The sequence below is a fragment of the Schistocerca piceifrons genome, chromosome 2 (assembly GCF_021461385.2).
Source record: "Schistocerca piceifrons isolate TAMUIC-IGC-003096 chromosome 2, iqSchPice1.1, whole genome shotgun sequence".
In the NCBI taxonomy this organism is placed as follows: Eukaryota; Metazoa; Arthropoda; class Insecta; order Orthoptera; family Acrididae; genus Schistocerca; species Schistocerca piceifrons.
This window is the reverse complement of record NC_060139.1, coordinates 186,949,848-186,966,750: the sequence shown is the minus strand read 5'-3', so window position 1 is coordinate 186,966,750 and position 16,903 is coordinate 186,949,848. Positions and strand designations below refer to the sequence as shown.

At 42.8% G+C, this 16,903-nt stretch overlaps 2 protein-coding genes across 2 annotated transcripts in view; one reads left to right on the top strand and one right to left on the bottom strand.

The window, feature by feature from the left end:
* Positions 1-405: 405 nt before the first annotated feature.
* Positions 406-5,715, bottom strand: LOC124777145. Its single transcript, XM_047252445.1, has 2 exons — positions 5,590-5,715; positions 406-1,074 (listed from the first exon to the last, which is right to left on the bottom strand). The coding sequence occupies exons 1-2, from the start codon at positions 5,696-5,698 to the stop codon at positions 485-487; spliced, it is 699 nt and encodes a 232-aa protein (XP_047108401.1). The 5' UTR covers positions 5,699-5,715; the 3' UTR covers positions 406-484.
* Positions 5,716-5,877: 162 nt separating this feature from the next.
* Positions 5,878-16,903, top strand: part of LOC124777144 (GPI transamidase component PIG-T) — a 101,967-nt gene continuing 90,941 nt past the window's right edge. Inside the window, 1 exon segment of the mRNA XM_047252444.1 lies at positions 5,878-6,128. Coding sequence (XP_047108400.1) covers positions 5,942-6,128 — 187 coding nt within the window. The 5' untranslated portion in view covers positions 5,878-5,941.

The following is a 16,903-nucleotide window of genomic DNA, read 5'->3' as shown; positions in this document are numbered from 1 at the left end:
TCAAAAATCTTGTTTACGTGATTACTGGGGATACCTCAACAATACTTCTTCTGTTATTTACATTCCATGTTGTTAACTGCTTCACATTAGTCAGGTAAGCATCATTTCCAACAAAACAAGCAAGTCTAACACTTTTATCACACAGCTTCAATAAACATTATATAAAAAAAAGAACTAGCACAGTTTGTTAAACATTTAAATCTTATTGGCCTTCCTCAAGTTACACCAAACAATTAAACAATGTAAAAGAAATAACACTATATGTAATAATGAAGACTATTTTGGGCTAAGAGCTGGCTACTCTGAGTTCACAATCATTTACTTCAAATTTTGCAGTAGTTACTCAACAGATGACTTTTCCTGTGATAGCGAAAGTGAATATTAAAAATGAGAAAAAGATCAATGTTCTGGATTTATAAAATTAATAATTTACTATCAAAAATTCAGATTATATATACAAGATTCAGCACATGGATTAGATGTTTTACGATTTGATTGTTTGCTTTGCGGCGTGGGCTTTAGCTAATTTTTGGGCAACAAATGCCTTTGCATCAAAACTTTCTGCAATTTTTATTTTCTTTATCAGGCCCGCTTGAAATTTCTTCTCCTTTCTTAGCTCTCTTCGCTGGCGAACTTTTGCCCATTCAAATTTCATTCTTTTACGCAGTTTTCGCAATTTATGTTTCTTCATTTTTCGCCTCCTGATCACTATGAGCCGTGCAGCAATTTTCTCAGTTACATTTCCTACAGTAGGCACACTGATATCCTTCACTGGAATTTCATGTAAATAGTCAATAACACTGCAGGCTGGAAGTTCAAACATATTTGATGAAGTGACATTAGGTGCATCGAGCACAGGTGGAACTGGCCTCCTTTGTGTTACATTAGGTGAAAACTGGAGAAAAGATGTTGTTACTCTGTCATTCAACTGAAATATTTTGTAATTACTTGTTACTTTAGTGCCAGTAAAACAAATTTCTTTGAAATTTGGATTGGTAATTCCTTTTGGCATGACTGCAGTCCCAGAAATATAACTGTGGGGTGAACAGACCAATGCTCTCTGGGAGTAGCATCCTGTAACAAAAATATGAGAAAATTGTAAAGCAAACTACGGAGGAAAGAATAAAATATTTATAATGCAAAGAAAAGAGAGACTGCCACCAGCCATGAATATGACATGATAAGTTACAGGAAAGCACAACTGAAAGACACTAACACATTAGCTTTTGGCCACAGCCTTTGCCAGAAAAAGAAACACATGCACCTTCATTCACACAAGCAAGCACAACAAACACACACACGACTGCCATCCCCAGCAGCTCATATCAAAATGCAACTCTCAGGCAAAGTGGAAGCAGCAATCTGGGGGGAGCAGGGAAGGGGATGGGATAGCAGTAGGGGTGGTGGAGAGAACAGCATTGTCCAGCAGTGTGTGCAGGGACTGGACTACCAACAGGTAGATGGTCAGGAGGCTGTGGGACTGGGAGGTGGGGGAGGGGGGCACACAGAAAGCAAAAAAGGAGAAGAGCAGGGAAACGTGGGCAATGAATTGGCACAGGACGGTACACAAAGAGAATGGGAGGTGAGAATAGGGAAAAGGTGATAGGAAAGAGGGTGTGGGAAATGTTGGGAGAGGCTGTGGGGAAAGTGTGTTACTGTAGCTTGAGGGCAGGATAATTTTGGGATTGGACAATGTGTTGTAAGGATACATCCATTCTCCATAGTTCAGAAAAGCTGGTGATGGAGGGGAGAATCCAGATGACTCAGGCAGTGAAGCAGCCATTGAAATCAAGTATGTTATGTTCAGCTGCATGTTGTGCCACAGGGTGGTCCACTTTGCCCTTGGCCAAAGTTTGGCTGTGGCCATCCATCCTGATGGACAGCTGGTCGGCAGCCATACCACCAGGAAAAGCTGTGAAATGATTGCACCAGAGCTGACATATGACATGGCTGCTCTCATAGGTGGCTCAGTCTCTGATGGGATAGGATAAGCCTGTGACAGTACTGGAATAGGAAGTGCTTGGTGGGTGGGCTGGGCAGGTCTTGCAATTGGGTCTTCCACAGGGATGTGATCCTTCTGACGAGGGAATGGAATAGGAAATGTAATAGGGATGGACTAGGATGTTGTGACCTTTGTAGCAAAGAAGTGTTTAATAAGGATACTGTTTGGTGGGGTCGACCGAAGCGTCCGATCCCACCCGTCGGCTTTGACCCGTGACGTAAGGCTGTTGTGGTGTGTGATGTCACAACGGCGCGGAATTTAGTTTGTGAAAGTGGCGTGTTTTTAGGTGTCGTTTTGATCGGTGGTGCTCTCTGGTGGTGTATTAGGTGATGTTTTTGGTTTAGTTTGAGAATGTGGCGTCGTGTGTGAATTTTGGTAAATTGCTTTTTTTATGTCTTTGGTAGATATGGATATGACTGACAGGGTCAACAGTTTTCGGTTTCGGCTATGATGGGGGACAGTGCGTTGTCTCTAGTAAAATTTCTTCAACTATTCGGATTTTTGGATGAAGTCGTGAAGTGTTCAGTATGTTGTGAAGAAATGAGGCTCACTTAAAGTTCCGGTGTCTCGGACCAGGGACGGCTGTATGTGGAGATGTAAGGATAACAGGTCAAGGGAAGTGTTCTATCCCAATGTGTGGCTGTGAATGTTTGTATTGGTATCGGGAGATGTTTTCGAGCTATATAGGTCAAGGGAAGTGTTAGGTCCTAATTTATGGGATCGGGAGCTGCTGTTGAGCTACATAGGTCAAGGGAAGTGTCCGATTCCAGATGATGTTGTGTTTAGTGGTATTTGGGGAGTTTTGTGATGTCGGTTTTTTTCGTCGTTTTGTATGGGGGTGGGTGTTTAAATTTGTTTATATTTAGTTTGTCCCCACCCAAAAATGCCCTATTTCCTGCGCTTGTCCCGTTAGTGTCATTAGGCTTTTCGTTCTCATAATGTGTGTGTAACGACTTTATATGCGCCATATTGGAATCATGGTTTATGGTCGTTTCCGTCATTTGTGACGTCATGGGTCAAAGCAGACGGGTGGGATCAGACGCTTTCGTATTTCCGTTTGGTGTCCAGGCTGGAATCATTTGTAGCCAGCTCTTTAAGAAGTGGATGTACTGGCAACAACCTCACACAACACTCTCCCCCTTACGAAGTTTTTTTGTCAAAATTTAAGTCTAAATAAAATACACAAGAAGCAGAGAGGAATGCAGCATTCAGCCATAATAATCTTTGTCCACCTACCACCCTTGTGATGTAAAGATTTTAATAGATAATAAAATTAACTTCAAATACAGACTGAAATCATATCTGCTTTACAACTTCTCCTAATCTAAAGAATAACTTCTGAATGGAGACTAATATAGTATTGTGTGTGTGTGTGTGTGTGTGTGTGTGTTTTTTGCATATCTAGATTTGTGGGGCATTAGAATGTGACAGTGGCCCAATGTTGGACTGCATGGGCACACAGGGGCTGGCTTCCTCGTTGTCAAGGTTCTGGTCAACCATATCTGACCTCCACAAGAGAGGACTGCCATAGTGTGCACTGAGCACCAGTAATCTGATAAGAAGTAATGTACTCCCTGCAACATTGTGTGTCATCTTGCACAACTGGTCAGAGACCAGCAGCAGCTGGACTAGGGAATTCCATCCTATGTGTAGGCTGCAACCAACACTTCAAGACAAACAGCTATATTTGGAGTGGTGCCACGACAAGCCAGTATAGTCTTCTAACGAATTGTGTCACACAGCATTTAAGTGATGAACTGCAATTCTGCATTACCCTTGATAACCATTATCAAGCGAGACAGGAACTGGCCCCAATTTAATAAATACAAGTGTAATATGCTGCGAATGCATAGAAAGACAGATCCCTTATCATTTAGCTACAAAATAGCAGGTCAGCAACTGGAAGCAGTTAATTCCATAAATTATCTGGGAGTAAGCATTAGGAGTGATTTAAAACGGAATGATCATATAAAGTTGATTGTCGGTAAAGCAGATGCCAGACTGAGATTCACTGGAAGAATCCTAAGGAAATGCAATCCGAAAACAAAGGAAGTAGGTTGCAGTACGTTTGTTTGCCCACTGCTTGAATACTGCTCAGCAGTGTGGCATCCGTACCAGATAGGATTGATAGAAGAGATAGAGAAGATCCAACAGAGAGCAGCACGCTTCGTTACAGGAGCATTTAGTAATCGCGAAAGCATTACGGAGATGACAGATAAACTCCAGTGGAAGACTCTGCAGGAGAGATGCTCAGTAGCTCGGTACGGGCTTTCGTTAAAATTTCGAGAACATACCTTCACTGAAGAGTCAAGCAGTATATTGCTCCCTCCTACGTATATCTCGCGAAGAGATCATGAGGATAAAATCAGAGAGATTAGAGCCCACACAGAAGCATACCGACAATCCGTCTTTCCACGAACAATACGAGACTGGAATAGAAGGGAGAACCGATAGAGGTACTCAAGGTACCCTCCGCCACACACCATCAGGTGGATTGCGGAGTATGGATGTAGATGTAATCCTCATGCCACAGAGAGGATGAGTGAAATAATTGTTAGTGTCAGTGGTGTTCACAAAGTAAAACTTGTTAAAACTGAACAAGGCCCCAGGGCCTGACAGAATCCCTATATCAGATTCTATAGTGAATATGAGGTTGAGTTAGCTACTCTTCTAACTAGGCCTATAATCTATCTTAGACACCTTGACCAAAGGCCATGCCCAGTTCCCAGAAAAAAATCACAAGTCCCATCCGTTTACAAGAAAGGTACAAGAAGTGATCCACAAAACTGCTGTCAAATATCCCTGACATTAACCTGAAAGAAGCTGCATAAATATTCAGACACACCTTGATAATAATTCAAAGTGATACAAAGATTTCCAAAAGAAACATAAAATTGTGCGCTTCACAAAACGAAAAAACGTGGTATCCTATAACATCGAGTCACAGTTGGAATCGGTCATCTCAGGCAAGTACCTGGGAGTGAATAATCCGTATCTAGTAACTTGACCGGAATCAGTATATAATGCAATTAACACACATATAAAAGAAACATGCATTAGAGGCTATTACTGTTTTGGTGCGGTAAACGGCGAGACCATCAGCGTCCTTAGATACAGATGCCATGCACCTCACGGTGGTTTGCAGAGTATGGAAGTACATATATATGTCCTCATTGATAAACATGATACTGTTCTAGCTTACAGTGACAGAACAGTTCTACGCATAAAAAGTTCGACAATTTGAGTGTCACTGCTGTCACGTTCTAATGAAAATTACTAAACTTACGGGAAATGAGGGGGCATGACGGCGAATATTAACTTCAACAAGAACGTAACAAATTAAAGCAAACGACCATTTGTGCCTCAAACTGCTTAGATACAGGCAATAAATGTCATTTCAGTCGTGATCCTGGAATGAAATAGACTGGGTTTTTAATGATGTTGTATTTTACTTGTGTCTTTCATGTGTATGTGGATTACGATTTACTTCTTAGTCTGTGTGTCAACGTAATGTTGACCCTAGTTTAAACGTCCTAGAACATCATCATCAAGCAAAGTAATTATCAGGGTACCACAATATTACTTACTTGAAAGCTGACGAAAACAATCGAGCAGTTTTAGTTTATTCATAACAATGATCAACGCGTCACCGCACTCACCAAACATAAACACAACACATCTGTATTCAAAGACCATACGCGGCGAAAAAAAGACCCCAGGTTACTAGATAAATAAGCTGGCGGAATAAGTTGTTTAGGGTTGACGTCATGGCTTAGTTTCAATACAGAAATTTGGAATTTGACAACCTTAAATAATGACACAATGCATACAAAAAAATTCAACAGCATTATATTATTTTCAAGACCTTCTGTTGAAAACCGCTACCACACACCGTAGCATATCTTTCAATGAGTTTCCTAGCAGACGCTGTTTGAAACTATGGGGGAAAGTGGTTATGGTACAAAGTTAATTAGTACATTAATATTGTGTTTGACAGTTGTGTTGGCGTCATCAAAAAACGATGTGTTTAATGAAGAGCTGCTATTAAAACCATTACCTGATGATCATGTGTATGCATATTTCCAATTTACTACCGTATGGGATGTTGAACCGGACGCAGAATCTTGTGAGTTTATATTCTGTTTTTATTTACCAGGTTACAGATTGTGTATTAAAAGATTTTTGATGAACAATGGCAGTATGTTCGTTGTAAAGCTCAGAACTGCTGCATCGTCCCTGTATTAGTTCACATTTCAGAGCTACAGATCCCAGGGTAAAAAACTTTCTTTGATATGTAACGAATTGAAGACGCGTTAGGGGAGAAAATATGAGATGAAAAGCCAAAATTTGTGGTTGTGCAGTGAAGAACGCGGGCTGTTTCTAGGTATTATAACAAAGACGTTAACGCCAGACCAAAGTGAACATAGGAGAGTACTTCATAAATGTGCAATTAATCACCATTGCTTTGTTTCATCATCATCTGGGTTTACATAACTTATGTTCTGGTTCTAGAGAAATTTTCCACTAGTTGTCATACTGCACAGCCCTTAGTGACCACAATAGAAATAGGGTGTTCAGTGATCAGAGGTCAAGACATAAAACACACACACACACACACACACACACACACACACACACACACCTGTATGATAATCAAACTGAACTCTCATGCCTGAGAAGCAGAATCACATATTTCACCTAAATTCATATAAGCAAACACGACAAAATGTAAAGAAGGGCTGATGAGAACTGACACTGCTGACCTTAAATTGTTACAAATAAATCAGCTATGTCAGCGAAACTTGTTCCATCAAATGTGTATGTACTTTGATATTATATTGCTAAATATGAATAATTTATTTCCTCATTAGAAAGAGCAGGTGTTTTTATACTAGAAAATATATGTTTGTTTTTGAGACCCTCTGGATAAGGTTTAAAATCAAGCTTTAAAATACTGTTTTTATTATATTTGAAAGATTTTTGTTATTCTTAGGTGATGTAATTTTGTGTATTTGCTAATATTGTTAATTTTGATTTGTATCTATTCTCACCCAGTAAAACTGTTATAAAGAAAGGCTCAAGGTAAGGTGTAGGAAGCTTCTGATTAGACAGACTTCTCCTAGTCGTTTCAAAAGTATTTAAAAAAATTGTGGCAACTCAGATCCAGTATTTCATAGCAGAATATAATGTTGTGTAAATCAGTTTGACTTCCAGAAAGACAAGTGCTGGGGATTATGAAAGTGTCAGATTCCACCTGAATGCTATGACCCATGACTCATCAGTATTACGAAAATGTCTATTCTAAGCATCTCTAATATGGCACCTATGACATCACTATACGCACATGGCAACAAACACGAAAATACATATAAATACGACAATAACATCTCCCTCCAAAAATACAATCAAAATAACAGGACAATGCAGGAAATTGGGGGCTTTAGGGTGCGGACAAGCTAAGTATAACAATAAAAAAACACACCACAATCCAAAACCTCACCAAAAAAAAAAAAAAAAAAAAAAAAAAAAAAAAAAAAAAAAAAAAAAAAAAAAAAAAAAAAAAAAAAAACAGCATTCTGCTACACCACCAAAATCTATAGGAATCTGACACTTCCCTTGACCTATATAGGCCTACCACACCTGAGGATACCAAAACACTAACACCTACAGCTAAAAACTTCAAAAATAGGAATTGGACATTTCCCTTTACCACAGCTGACAAAACCAAAACACCAATACCTAAAACTAAAACTATGAAAATTGGAATCGGTGATTTCCCTTGCCCTTTATAACCAACCACAACTATTGATACCAAAAAACCAACACCTACAACTATGAAAAATAAAACCAAAACCACAACACCTCAGTATAAAAATCAAACATCCCTGCATAAATCAAGACATTCAGTACACCATAAATATACGAAACATCACAACTCGAGAAGAATATACCCAACATAACAATTACTTCTTACCACCGACAAATTCCAGTGCTGGAAACTAGGTCGGACCGCCTCTGAACTCCCCCCCCCCCCCCCCTCACCCCTCACACACACACACACACACACACACACACACACACACACACACACACACACCGCCACATGTACCCATCGCTGGTCCAAGAAAACGGAACTCTGATCAACCTCATGTTCTTGCGACAAATACTAAGCTTCACAATCTCATCAATCAGTCCAAATAACTGGAGGAATTTAATAATGGGCAACATGTCCTCCCTGATCTCCAGCCGCAACATAGCACTGTTACATTTCATCGTCATATCGATACCTAACAACAGAAACCACACAATAAATTAGATGTCTTACTGCACCACAAACAACAAACCAGTAACGCCAAACACATAAATGAATAAAAAATAAAATAATTGATAACTCAATGGAATAGCTTCCAAACCTTACGTCCCTAACTACAAACACTGCCAACAATTTCACACATGGTGTGGCATGGTAATTGGAGCTAGATGCATGGGGCATTCAATTCCAGAAATGGTTAGGCAATTCAACATTCAGAGATCCACAGTGTGCTGAGAATACCAGACTTCAGGCATTACCTCTCACCATGGGCAACACAGTGGCAGACAGTATTCACTTAATAACTAAGAGCAGCACCATTTGTGTAGAGTTGTCAGTGCTAACAGACAAGCAACACTGCATGAAATGACCGCAGAAACCAATGTGGGATGATCGACAAACATACCTGTTAGGACAGTGTGGCAAAATTGGGCATTAAAGGGGTATAGAAGCATATGACTGACGCGAGTGCCTTTGCCAGCAGCACATCATCACCTGCAGTGCCTCTCATGGGCTCGTGATCATATCAATTGGACTCTAGACTACTGGAAAACAGTGGTCTGGTCAGATGAGTCCCAATTTCAGTTGAAAGAGCTGATGGTAGGGTTTGAGTGTGTTGTAGACCTCACGAATGCATGGACCCAGGTTGTCGACAAGGCACTGTGCAGGCTGCTTGTGGCTCCATAATGGTATGGACTATGTTTACATGGAATAGACTGGGTCCTCTAGTCCAACTGAACTCATCTCTGACCAGAAATGGTTATGGTCGGCTACTTGGAGACCATTTGAAGTCATTTATGGACTTCATGTTCCCAAACAATGATAGAATTTTTATGGATGACAGTGAACCATGTCGCCAGGCCACAGTTGGTTTGAAGAACATTGTAGAACAAATAGAGCGAATGATTTGACCACCCAGATCACCCAGCATGAATCCATCGAACATTTATGGGACACAATTGAGAGGTCAGCTTGTGCTCAGAATCCAGCACTGGCAACACTTTCACAATTATGGACAACAATAGAGGCAGCATGGCTCAGTATTTCTGCAGGAGATGTCAAATGACTTGTTGTTTCCGTTCAATGTCTAGTTGCTGCACTACACCAGGCAAAAGGTGGTCTAACACAATATTAGGAGGTATCTCACACTTTTGTCACCTTAGTATACAATTTTTATTCAGAGAATTGTTATAATTTAGTATTTAAAGGGGTTTTTGCTCTTCTGTCTGTCCAATATTTCTTCTTTCTTCTGGATCTTTTTTTTTTCTTCATTGGAGATTACACTTCTTTCGGGAAGTCAGCCATAACTGCATGTCAGGGGAGACTTACCGGATGGGGTGAGAAGGAAAGACTGATTGTTGGGGACTGCCAACAACAAGTCTTTCCTTCTCATCCCATCCGGTAAGTCTCCCCTGATCCGCAGTTCTGGGTGACTTCCCCGAAATCGACACCTTTTACTAGACCTCTCCAATCCATTTCCTTCACCCCTCAATCCTTCTGCCTGTTTTTTCTGCCACCAGTTGGTGAGTATATTTTAAATCTGTCCAATTCAGATATTAACCTAGACCTTAGGCTATACCAATCAGCCCTTCAGCATAGCCAGTTTTCCTCCAGTCACGTATGTTGGCTTTTTCAACTCACAATGAAACTATAACACTAGAATATGAAACAATGTCCCAAGAAATCATGGCATATTCTGAGAAATACACAGAGCATAAAATAAATACGAAAACCAGTAACTAACCTTTTAATCCATAACAGCAAGATCAGTAATCATTGGTCTTGTGCTCTCCATGCTTAGAACAAAAGTAACCTATTCATATTTCTAGATTCAGCATGTATCACTGGCTAGTGTATACTATTTCCCGATTGGCACTGACCAATGGAAACAAATTTTTTTTAGTGTGTCTTTTGGCCACTCAGTGCCTCCTTTGTGGTGAATAGCGGTTGATATTAAACATTAAAATTATTATGTGTAGGACAGGTGAACTTGGATGTTGATCTTGAGTTACCATTTTGCACAATTAAACAATGGAAAATACAGGCTGGAATATCAACAATATTGCTACCCACTGTAAAGATGACACATTGAGTTGCAGACAGGCACAACAAAAAGACAGTTACATACTCAGCTTTTGACCAAAACCTTCTTAAAAAAAAAGGAAACACACACATTTATTCACACAAACAAGCAGACCTCACACTCACATAACCACCATCTCCAGCAGCTAAGACCAGAATGCGGCTGTCGAATCAAACGAAAACAGCTATCATAGGGTGCATCCCCTCCAAGGGTTCACCACTCTTTGACGAGTCTGTGCTTAGCTACCATGGGGCTCCAACCTTTGCAGCAGCACCTATTCCCTTTCCATGCTGCATGTCTCTCCTCCTCCTATTCTTTTTCCCCTCCTTCGGGGAATGTGTGTGAGATATTTTTAGGAATGTATTCTGAAGTTTTAGTAGCCTGACATTAGAACAGTCCCTCAACTGTTTTTTCTTTCTTTCTTCATTCTCCATATCCTACCCTTTCTCTGCTTCAGCATTTTAGGTTCCTCTTTGTTTCTTCCTGCTCGCTGTGTACTCCTGAAGGATGAAGGTTGGGCCATGCATTTGACTTGTAACTGGTGACCAGGTAACTTGTAATATCTGACCTCCAATCGGAAGGAGCACGCCATCAGAGACACTGCTAGTCATGGGGGATTTTCTTGCAATGAGCCAATCATCATGTCAGTCTATGTCTACTAAACATAAACAGAATGAAGCTAAAGATTCAAAGACTCTCCCAGCTGCACCTCGGTGGACTGGAGGCTTTATTCCTCCCTGGCGACCTTTGACAAATGGCATTTCCACAGTTGTGATGACCCGGTAGAGTACCTCAGGAATGTTATTTTTACCAATGCGGAAGGTTACATACGTCACACTTAGTCTCATGGTGGACTGAAGCGTGCCGTGATGCGATTCATGTGTAGAGACATGGTCTCTACATTTTTAACCATCATCCTACTATGGTGAACTGTATTTGTTATAAACAGTTGTGTGTGCAGTGTTGTTGCATTCTTCGTGATAGCTAAAAAGCTAGTTGGATTTCCTGTACTAGTGTTTTCAACAGTTCCACTCCCTCTTTCATCATGTAGGGCAGCCTTTGTTGGCTCTCTGGGACCTAGGTCTGTTCCCTGATTTTCAGCCTGACCGTAGCAGGTGATATCATTGTGGGCCCTATAGCTATCTCCAACACCTTGGGCCAATATTTTCTGGAGATTTTGAGCTCCATCCACTATCAACCCGCCCTCTTTCCTTGGAAACAAGTGGAGTCAGCTTAGATGATACCCTTCTCCTCTCAGATCGTGAATGCTACAATGCCACTATTACTATGAGGGAATTGGAGCATGCCCTTGCTTCACACCGATCTTCAGCCCCAGGGCCAGACGATGTTGGCTTTCAGATGTTGCAGCACCTTTCTCTTGCAGGCAAGCACTTTCTCCTTCATATATACAATCACATCTGGATAGACGTGTTTTCCAGATGCTGGTCTGAAGCCACTGTCATATCTGTATCTAAGCCTGGTAAGGACTACTGCCCCTTCTCTCACCAGCTGTATTTGCAAGGTCAGGGAACATATGATTCATGGCCAGTTGGCATGAATCTCACAATCTACTAACCACTGCACAATGTGGATTTTGAGCGTGCCGTTCTGCAGTTGACCACCTCGTCACTTTGTCAACCCATGTCTGGAATGTGTCTCTGCAGAAATACCAGACTGTGGCGTGTTTTCTGGTGTGGAGAAAGCCTACGATTCCTGCTGGAGGACTGGTATCTTCCATACTCTATAAACATGGAGCTTCCAGGGCTTTTTAAAAGACTGAGTTTTCAAAGTATGTGTGGGTTCTGCCTTGTCGGACATCTTCATCCAGGAGAATGGGGAGTTTCAAGGCTCCATCTGGAGTGTTGTCCTCTTTGCTATAACCATTAACACTATTATGGCCTGTCTCCCACTGGACATCTCTGCAGAGTCTTCAGTGGTTTCAATCGTCTTTACTCGTGGAGCACTGACAGTGGCTTTCGTGTTTCCACTGACAAAACTGTTTGTATGAATTTCTGGCAGTGCAATGGGTTTCTTCCACCATCTTTACACATTGGGCCTGTTGCTCTCCCGTTTGCTGAAACTCCGAAATTCCTAGGGCTCATGGTTGATAGAAAACACTCTTGGTCCTCCCATGTGTGTTACCTGGCTGCACACTGTATCCAGTCCCTCAGTGTCCTACATGTCCTCAGTGGTACCTCCTGGGGAACAGATCAGACCACCCTCCTCCATTTGTACTGATCCCTTGTCTGTTCGAAACTAGACTAGGAATCATTTTGTTTATCCATCTGCACGTCCGTCCATCTTATGTTGTCTTAACACAGTCCATCATCATGAAATCCGTTTGGCCACTAGTGCTCTTTGCACTAGCCTGGTTGAGTGTCTCTATGCAGATGCTGCAAAACTAATTCTGTCATACCGAAGTGATGTTCTCGTCAGCAGGTACACATGCCGTTTGTCTGCCAAGCCTAGCCACCCATCCTATGCCTCCTTTTTCGATGACTCACTTGACCACCAGTATGGGGCACGACCCCTCTTCTCTGTTACCTCCTGGAGTTTGCTTTCAGCTCCTATTCCAGGAGCTTAATTTCATGCTACCTGCCCGTTCCCGATGGATGTGAACCCTTCACCATGTCGGCTTTGTGCGGCGGCCTGTATTCATCTGGGACTTCATTCACTTCCAAAGGAAACTACTTTGGATTCCATCTATTGCAGCAAGTTTCTCGACCTTTGTACACAATTTAATGCCAGCATCTTCGTGTACACTGATGGCTCCAAGACTGACAGTGGTGTTGGGTGTGCCTTCATCATTGGCGCTGACACTTTACGGTATCAGCTTCCAGTACACTGCCCAGTATTTACAGTGGAGCTCTTCACCCTGTATCAAGCCATGCAGTACATCCAGTGACACAGGCTTATAAATTGTGTCATTTACTTTGACTCTCTCAGTGCCCTTCAGAGCCTGTGTGTGCTGTACATAGTCCATCCATTAGTGCGATGGGTCCAAGAAAGATTCCATTTGCTGGCTGTTGAGGCAGCCACTGTGATGTTCTTGTGGGTTTCTGGTCACGTCAGTCTGATGGGACATGAGGCTGCTGACGTTGCTGCCAAGGCTGCAATCCTCGTACCTCAGTCTGCTAGCTTTTTCATGGCTTCGGATGATGTGCGTGTTGCTGTCTATCTGCAGGTGTTGTTGCTTTGGCATCACCACTGGTCTCCTCTTCATGGTAACAAGCTCCGAGATATTAAACCTCTCTCAGCAGCTTGGCACACCTGATCTTGGCACACTCTGTGCGAGGTGATAATTTTAGCTAAGTTGCATATTGGGCATTGTCATTTTAGCCTTCGCCATTTGTTAAGTGGTGATCCCCCAACACTTTGTGCTCGTTGCCGGCAACCTTTGACACTTCGCCATTTCCTAACTGGATGACCTTTTTGTAACCATTTACGTTCTCATATATGTGTGTGATCTAAATTATCAGTGGACAATGTGCAGACTGTCAAACACATTTTACTTTTTATCCAGCAAAACAATATGGCAAAGGGGATTTAATCTTTGGTTTGGGACCTCCACTGTCCTGCAGCATATTTTCTGGACCTTTATACATGAGGAAGTTCTTGTTCTTAGCTCACTTTCTTTTCATGGACTGGGCTTAATGCATAGTCACTTTTAAGTTCTTGTACTTCTTGATGTCCTAAGGTTATAACAATGGCATTTATGACCTTAGTTGTTTTTGTGCCCTAAAACAAACAAACAAGTAGGGGACTGGGTGTGGGTGGGTGGAGAGAAGAGTGCTATCTGGTGGAGTGTGCGGGGACTAGATGGAGGCACGACAAGACTGCCCCAGGTGGAGTGTTGGGGGAATGTGGGTCAGAGAGTTGGGGATGGGAAAATGGCACGTGAAAAACAGAGGAGCAGGGAAGGGGCAAGACAGGCAGGTGCTTTGGCAGAGGGCAACATACAATGAGGGCGACAGGATGTGAATAGTCCTTCTCAATCTCAACACCTTCTCTCCCATCCACTTCACCTAGTCCTCCTAAAACCAGCATGCTACCTTCCTGGACTTTGATCTTCTCCTCTCTGATGGCTCCGTCCACACATTTGTCAACATTAAACTCACCAATGACCAAAAGAACCTGCATTTTGACAGCTGTCATCCCTTCCACAACAAACAATCCCTCCCATACAGCCTGGCCTCGGGAGACAGTATATCTACAGTGACAATAACTCCCTTGCCCAGTAATGCTAATGGTCTCACCAAGGCCCTCACAGACAGGGTACTATCGCGTAGACCTACCCCCAGACCTAGTCTGCAGACAGACTCTCCTCCTACCACCCCGAATAACCAGCTACAAAAGAGTGCCCCCTTCATCGGTCAATACCACTGCAGACTGGAACAACTGAACCACATCCTGCTTGCGGCCATTGTTTACCTATCATCGCGCCCTGAAATGAGGAATGTTCTACCGAAGATCCTTCCCACCCTCCTAAAGTGGTGTTCCGCCACCCACCGAATCTCCACATCATCCTAGCCCATCCCAATGCCACCCCAAATCCTAGTCCTAAGCACTTGTAGAAGATCCAGGTGCAAGACCTGCCCAATCCACTCACTCAGCATTTCCTATTCCAGTCCTGCCACTGGCTTACCCTACCCCATCAGAGGCAGGACCACTTGTGAAAACAGCCATATCATATACCAGCTCTGCTGCAAACATTACACAGTTTTTTATTTTGGTATGACAACCAACCAGCTGTCCACCAGCATTAGTGGCCACTGCCAAACTTTGCCCAAGAGCGAAGTAAACCACCCTGTGGCACAGCATGCAACTGAACATAACATGCTAGATTTCTGCTTCACTAGCCGAGCCATCTTGATTCTCCTCTATGTCACCAGCTTTTCTGAACTGTGCAGATGGGAGTTATCCTTAGAACAGATTCTTCGCTCCCAAGATTATCCCCGCCTCAGCCTACGGTAAACTACTATCCCCTGACCCTCCACCCGATAGTTTATGTCCCTACTATTCTGTCACCTCCTCACTATCCATTGTACGCCACCCTCTGGCAACACACTTGCCCGAATTTCCTCTTCCCTGCTCATCAACTTTTCCATCCTCGGTCCCCCCCCCCCCCCTCCCTCTTTCTTCCCCACCGTTGGCAACACAGTGCTTGAGGCAGTCTTTTCATGCTGCCATCTAGACACTGTACATGTGCCACCAGACAGCTCTCTTCTCTCTCCCCACCTGTACCCTGCTGTCCCTTCCCCTCCACCTTAAGATTACTGCTTTTGCTTCTCCGGACAGTTGTGTTCTGTCTTGAGCTGCTGGAGATGGCGGTCGTGTGTGTGTGTGTGTGTGTGTGTGTGTGTGTGTGTGTGTGTGTGTGTGTGTGTGTGTTTGTGTTTCCTGTCCTGAAGAAGGCTTTGTTCAAAAGCTAAGTGTGTAACAGTCTTTCCTTTGTGCCTGTCTGCAACTCAACATGTCATCTTTATGGGGAGTAGCAGTGATTTTTGTCCTTACATTTTGCATAATTGATTATTTTGGCAGTTCAGAGAGCTGAAAGTGTTTTTTGTAATTGCTGATTGTATTTCAACCTGAGAAACTAACGGTGGTGAAACTACACTACTGGCCATTAAAATTGCCACACCAAGAAGAAATGCAGATGATAAATGGGTATTCATTGGACAATATGTTATACTAGAACTGACATGTGATTACATTTTCACGCAATTTGGGTGCATAGATCCTGAGAAATCAGTACCCAGGACAACCACCTCTGGCCATAATAACGGCCTTGATACGCCTGGGCATTGAGTCAAACAGAGCTTGAATGGCATATACAGGTACAGCTGCCCATGCAGCTTCAACACGATACCACAGTTCATCAAGAGTAGTGACTGGTGTATTGTGACGAGCCAGTTGCTCGGCCACCATTGCCCTGGCATTTACAGTTGGTGAGAGATCTGGAGAATGTGCTGACCAAGGCAGCAGTCGAACATTTTCTGTATCCAGAAAGGCCCGTACAGGACATGCAACATGTGGTCGTGCATTATCATGCAGAAATGTAGGGTTTCACAGGGCTCGAATGAAGGGTAGAGCCACAGGTCATAACACATCTGAAATGTAACGTCCACTGTTCAAAGTGCCATCAATGCGAACAAGAGGTGAGAGAGACGTGTAACCAATGGCACCCCATACCATCACGCTGGGTGATACACCAGTATGGCGATGATGAATACACGCTCCCAATGTTGGTTCACCGCGATGTCGCCAAACACGGATGCGACCATCATGTTGCTGTAAACAGAACCTGGATTCATCCAAAAAAATGACATTTTGCCATTCGTGCACCCAGGTTCGTTGTTGAGTACACCATTACAGGCACTCCTGTCTGTGATGCAGCACAAGGGTAACCACAGCCATGGTCTCCGAGCTGATAGTCCTTGCTGCTGCAAACGTTGTCGAACTGTTCGTGCAGATGGTTGTTGTCTTGCAAACTCAGGGATCGAGGTGT

What these genes read in the sequence shown, in the direction of transcription:
- LOC124777145 (XM_047252445.1), bottom strand. Translation starts at nt 5,698, where the DNA reads ATGGTCTTTGAATACAGATGTGTTGTGTTTATGTTTGGTGAGTGCGGT. An exon ending in TTGTTTTCGTCAGCTTTCAA is followed by an intron (nt 1,075 to 5,589) that starts GTAAGTAATATT and finishes TTTTTGTTACAG; the next exon opens with GATGCTACTCCCAGAGAGCA.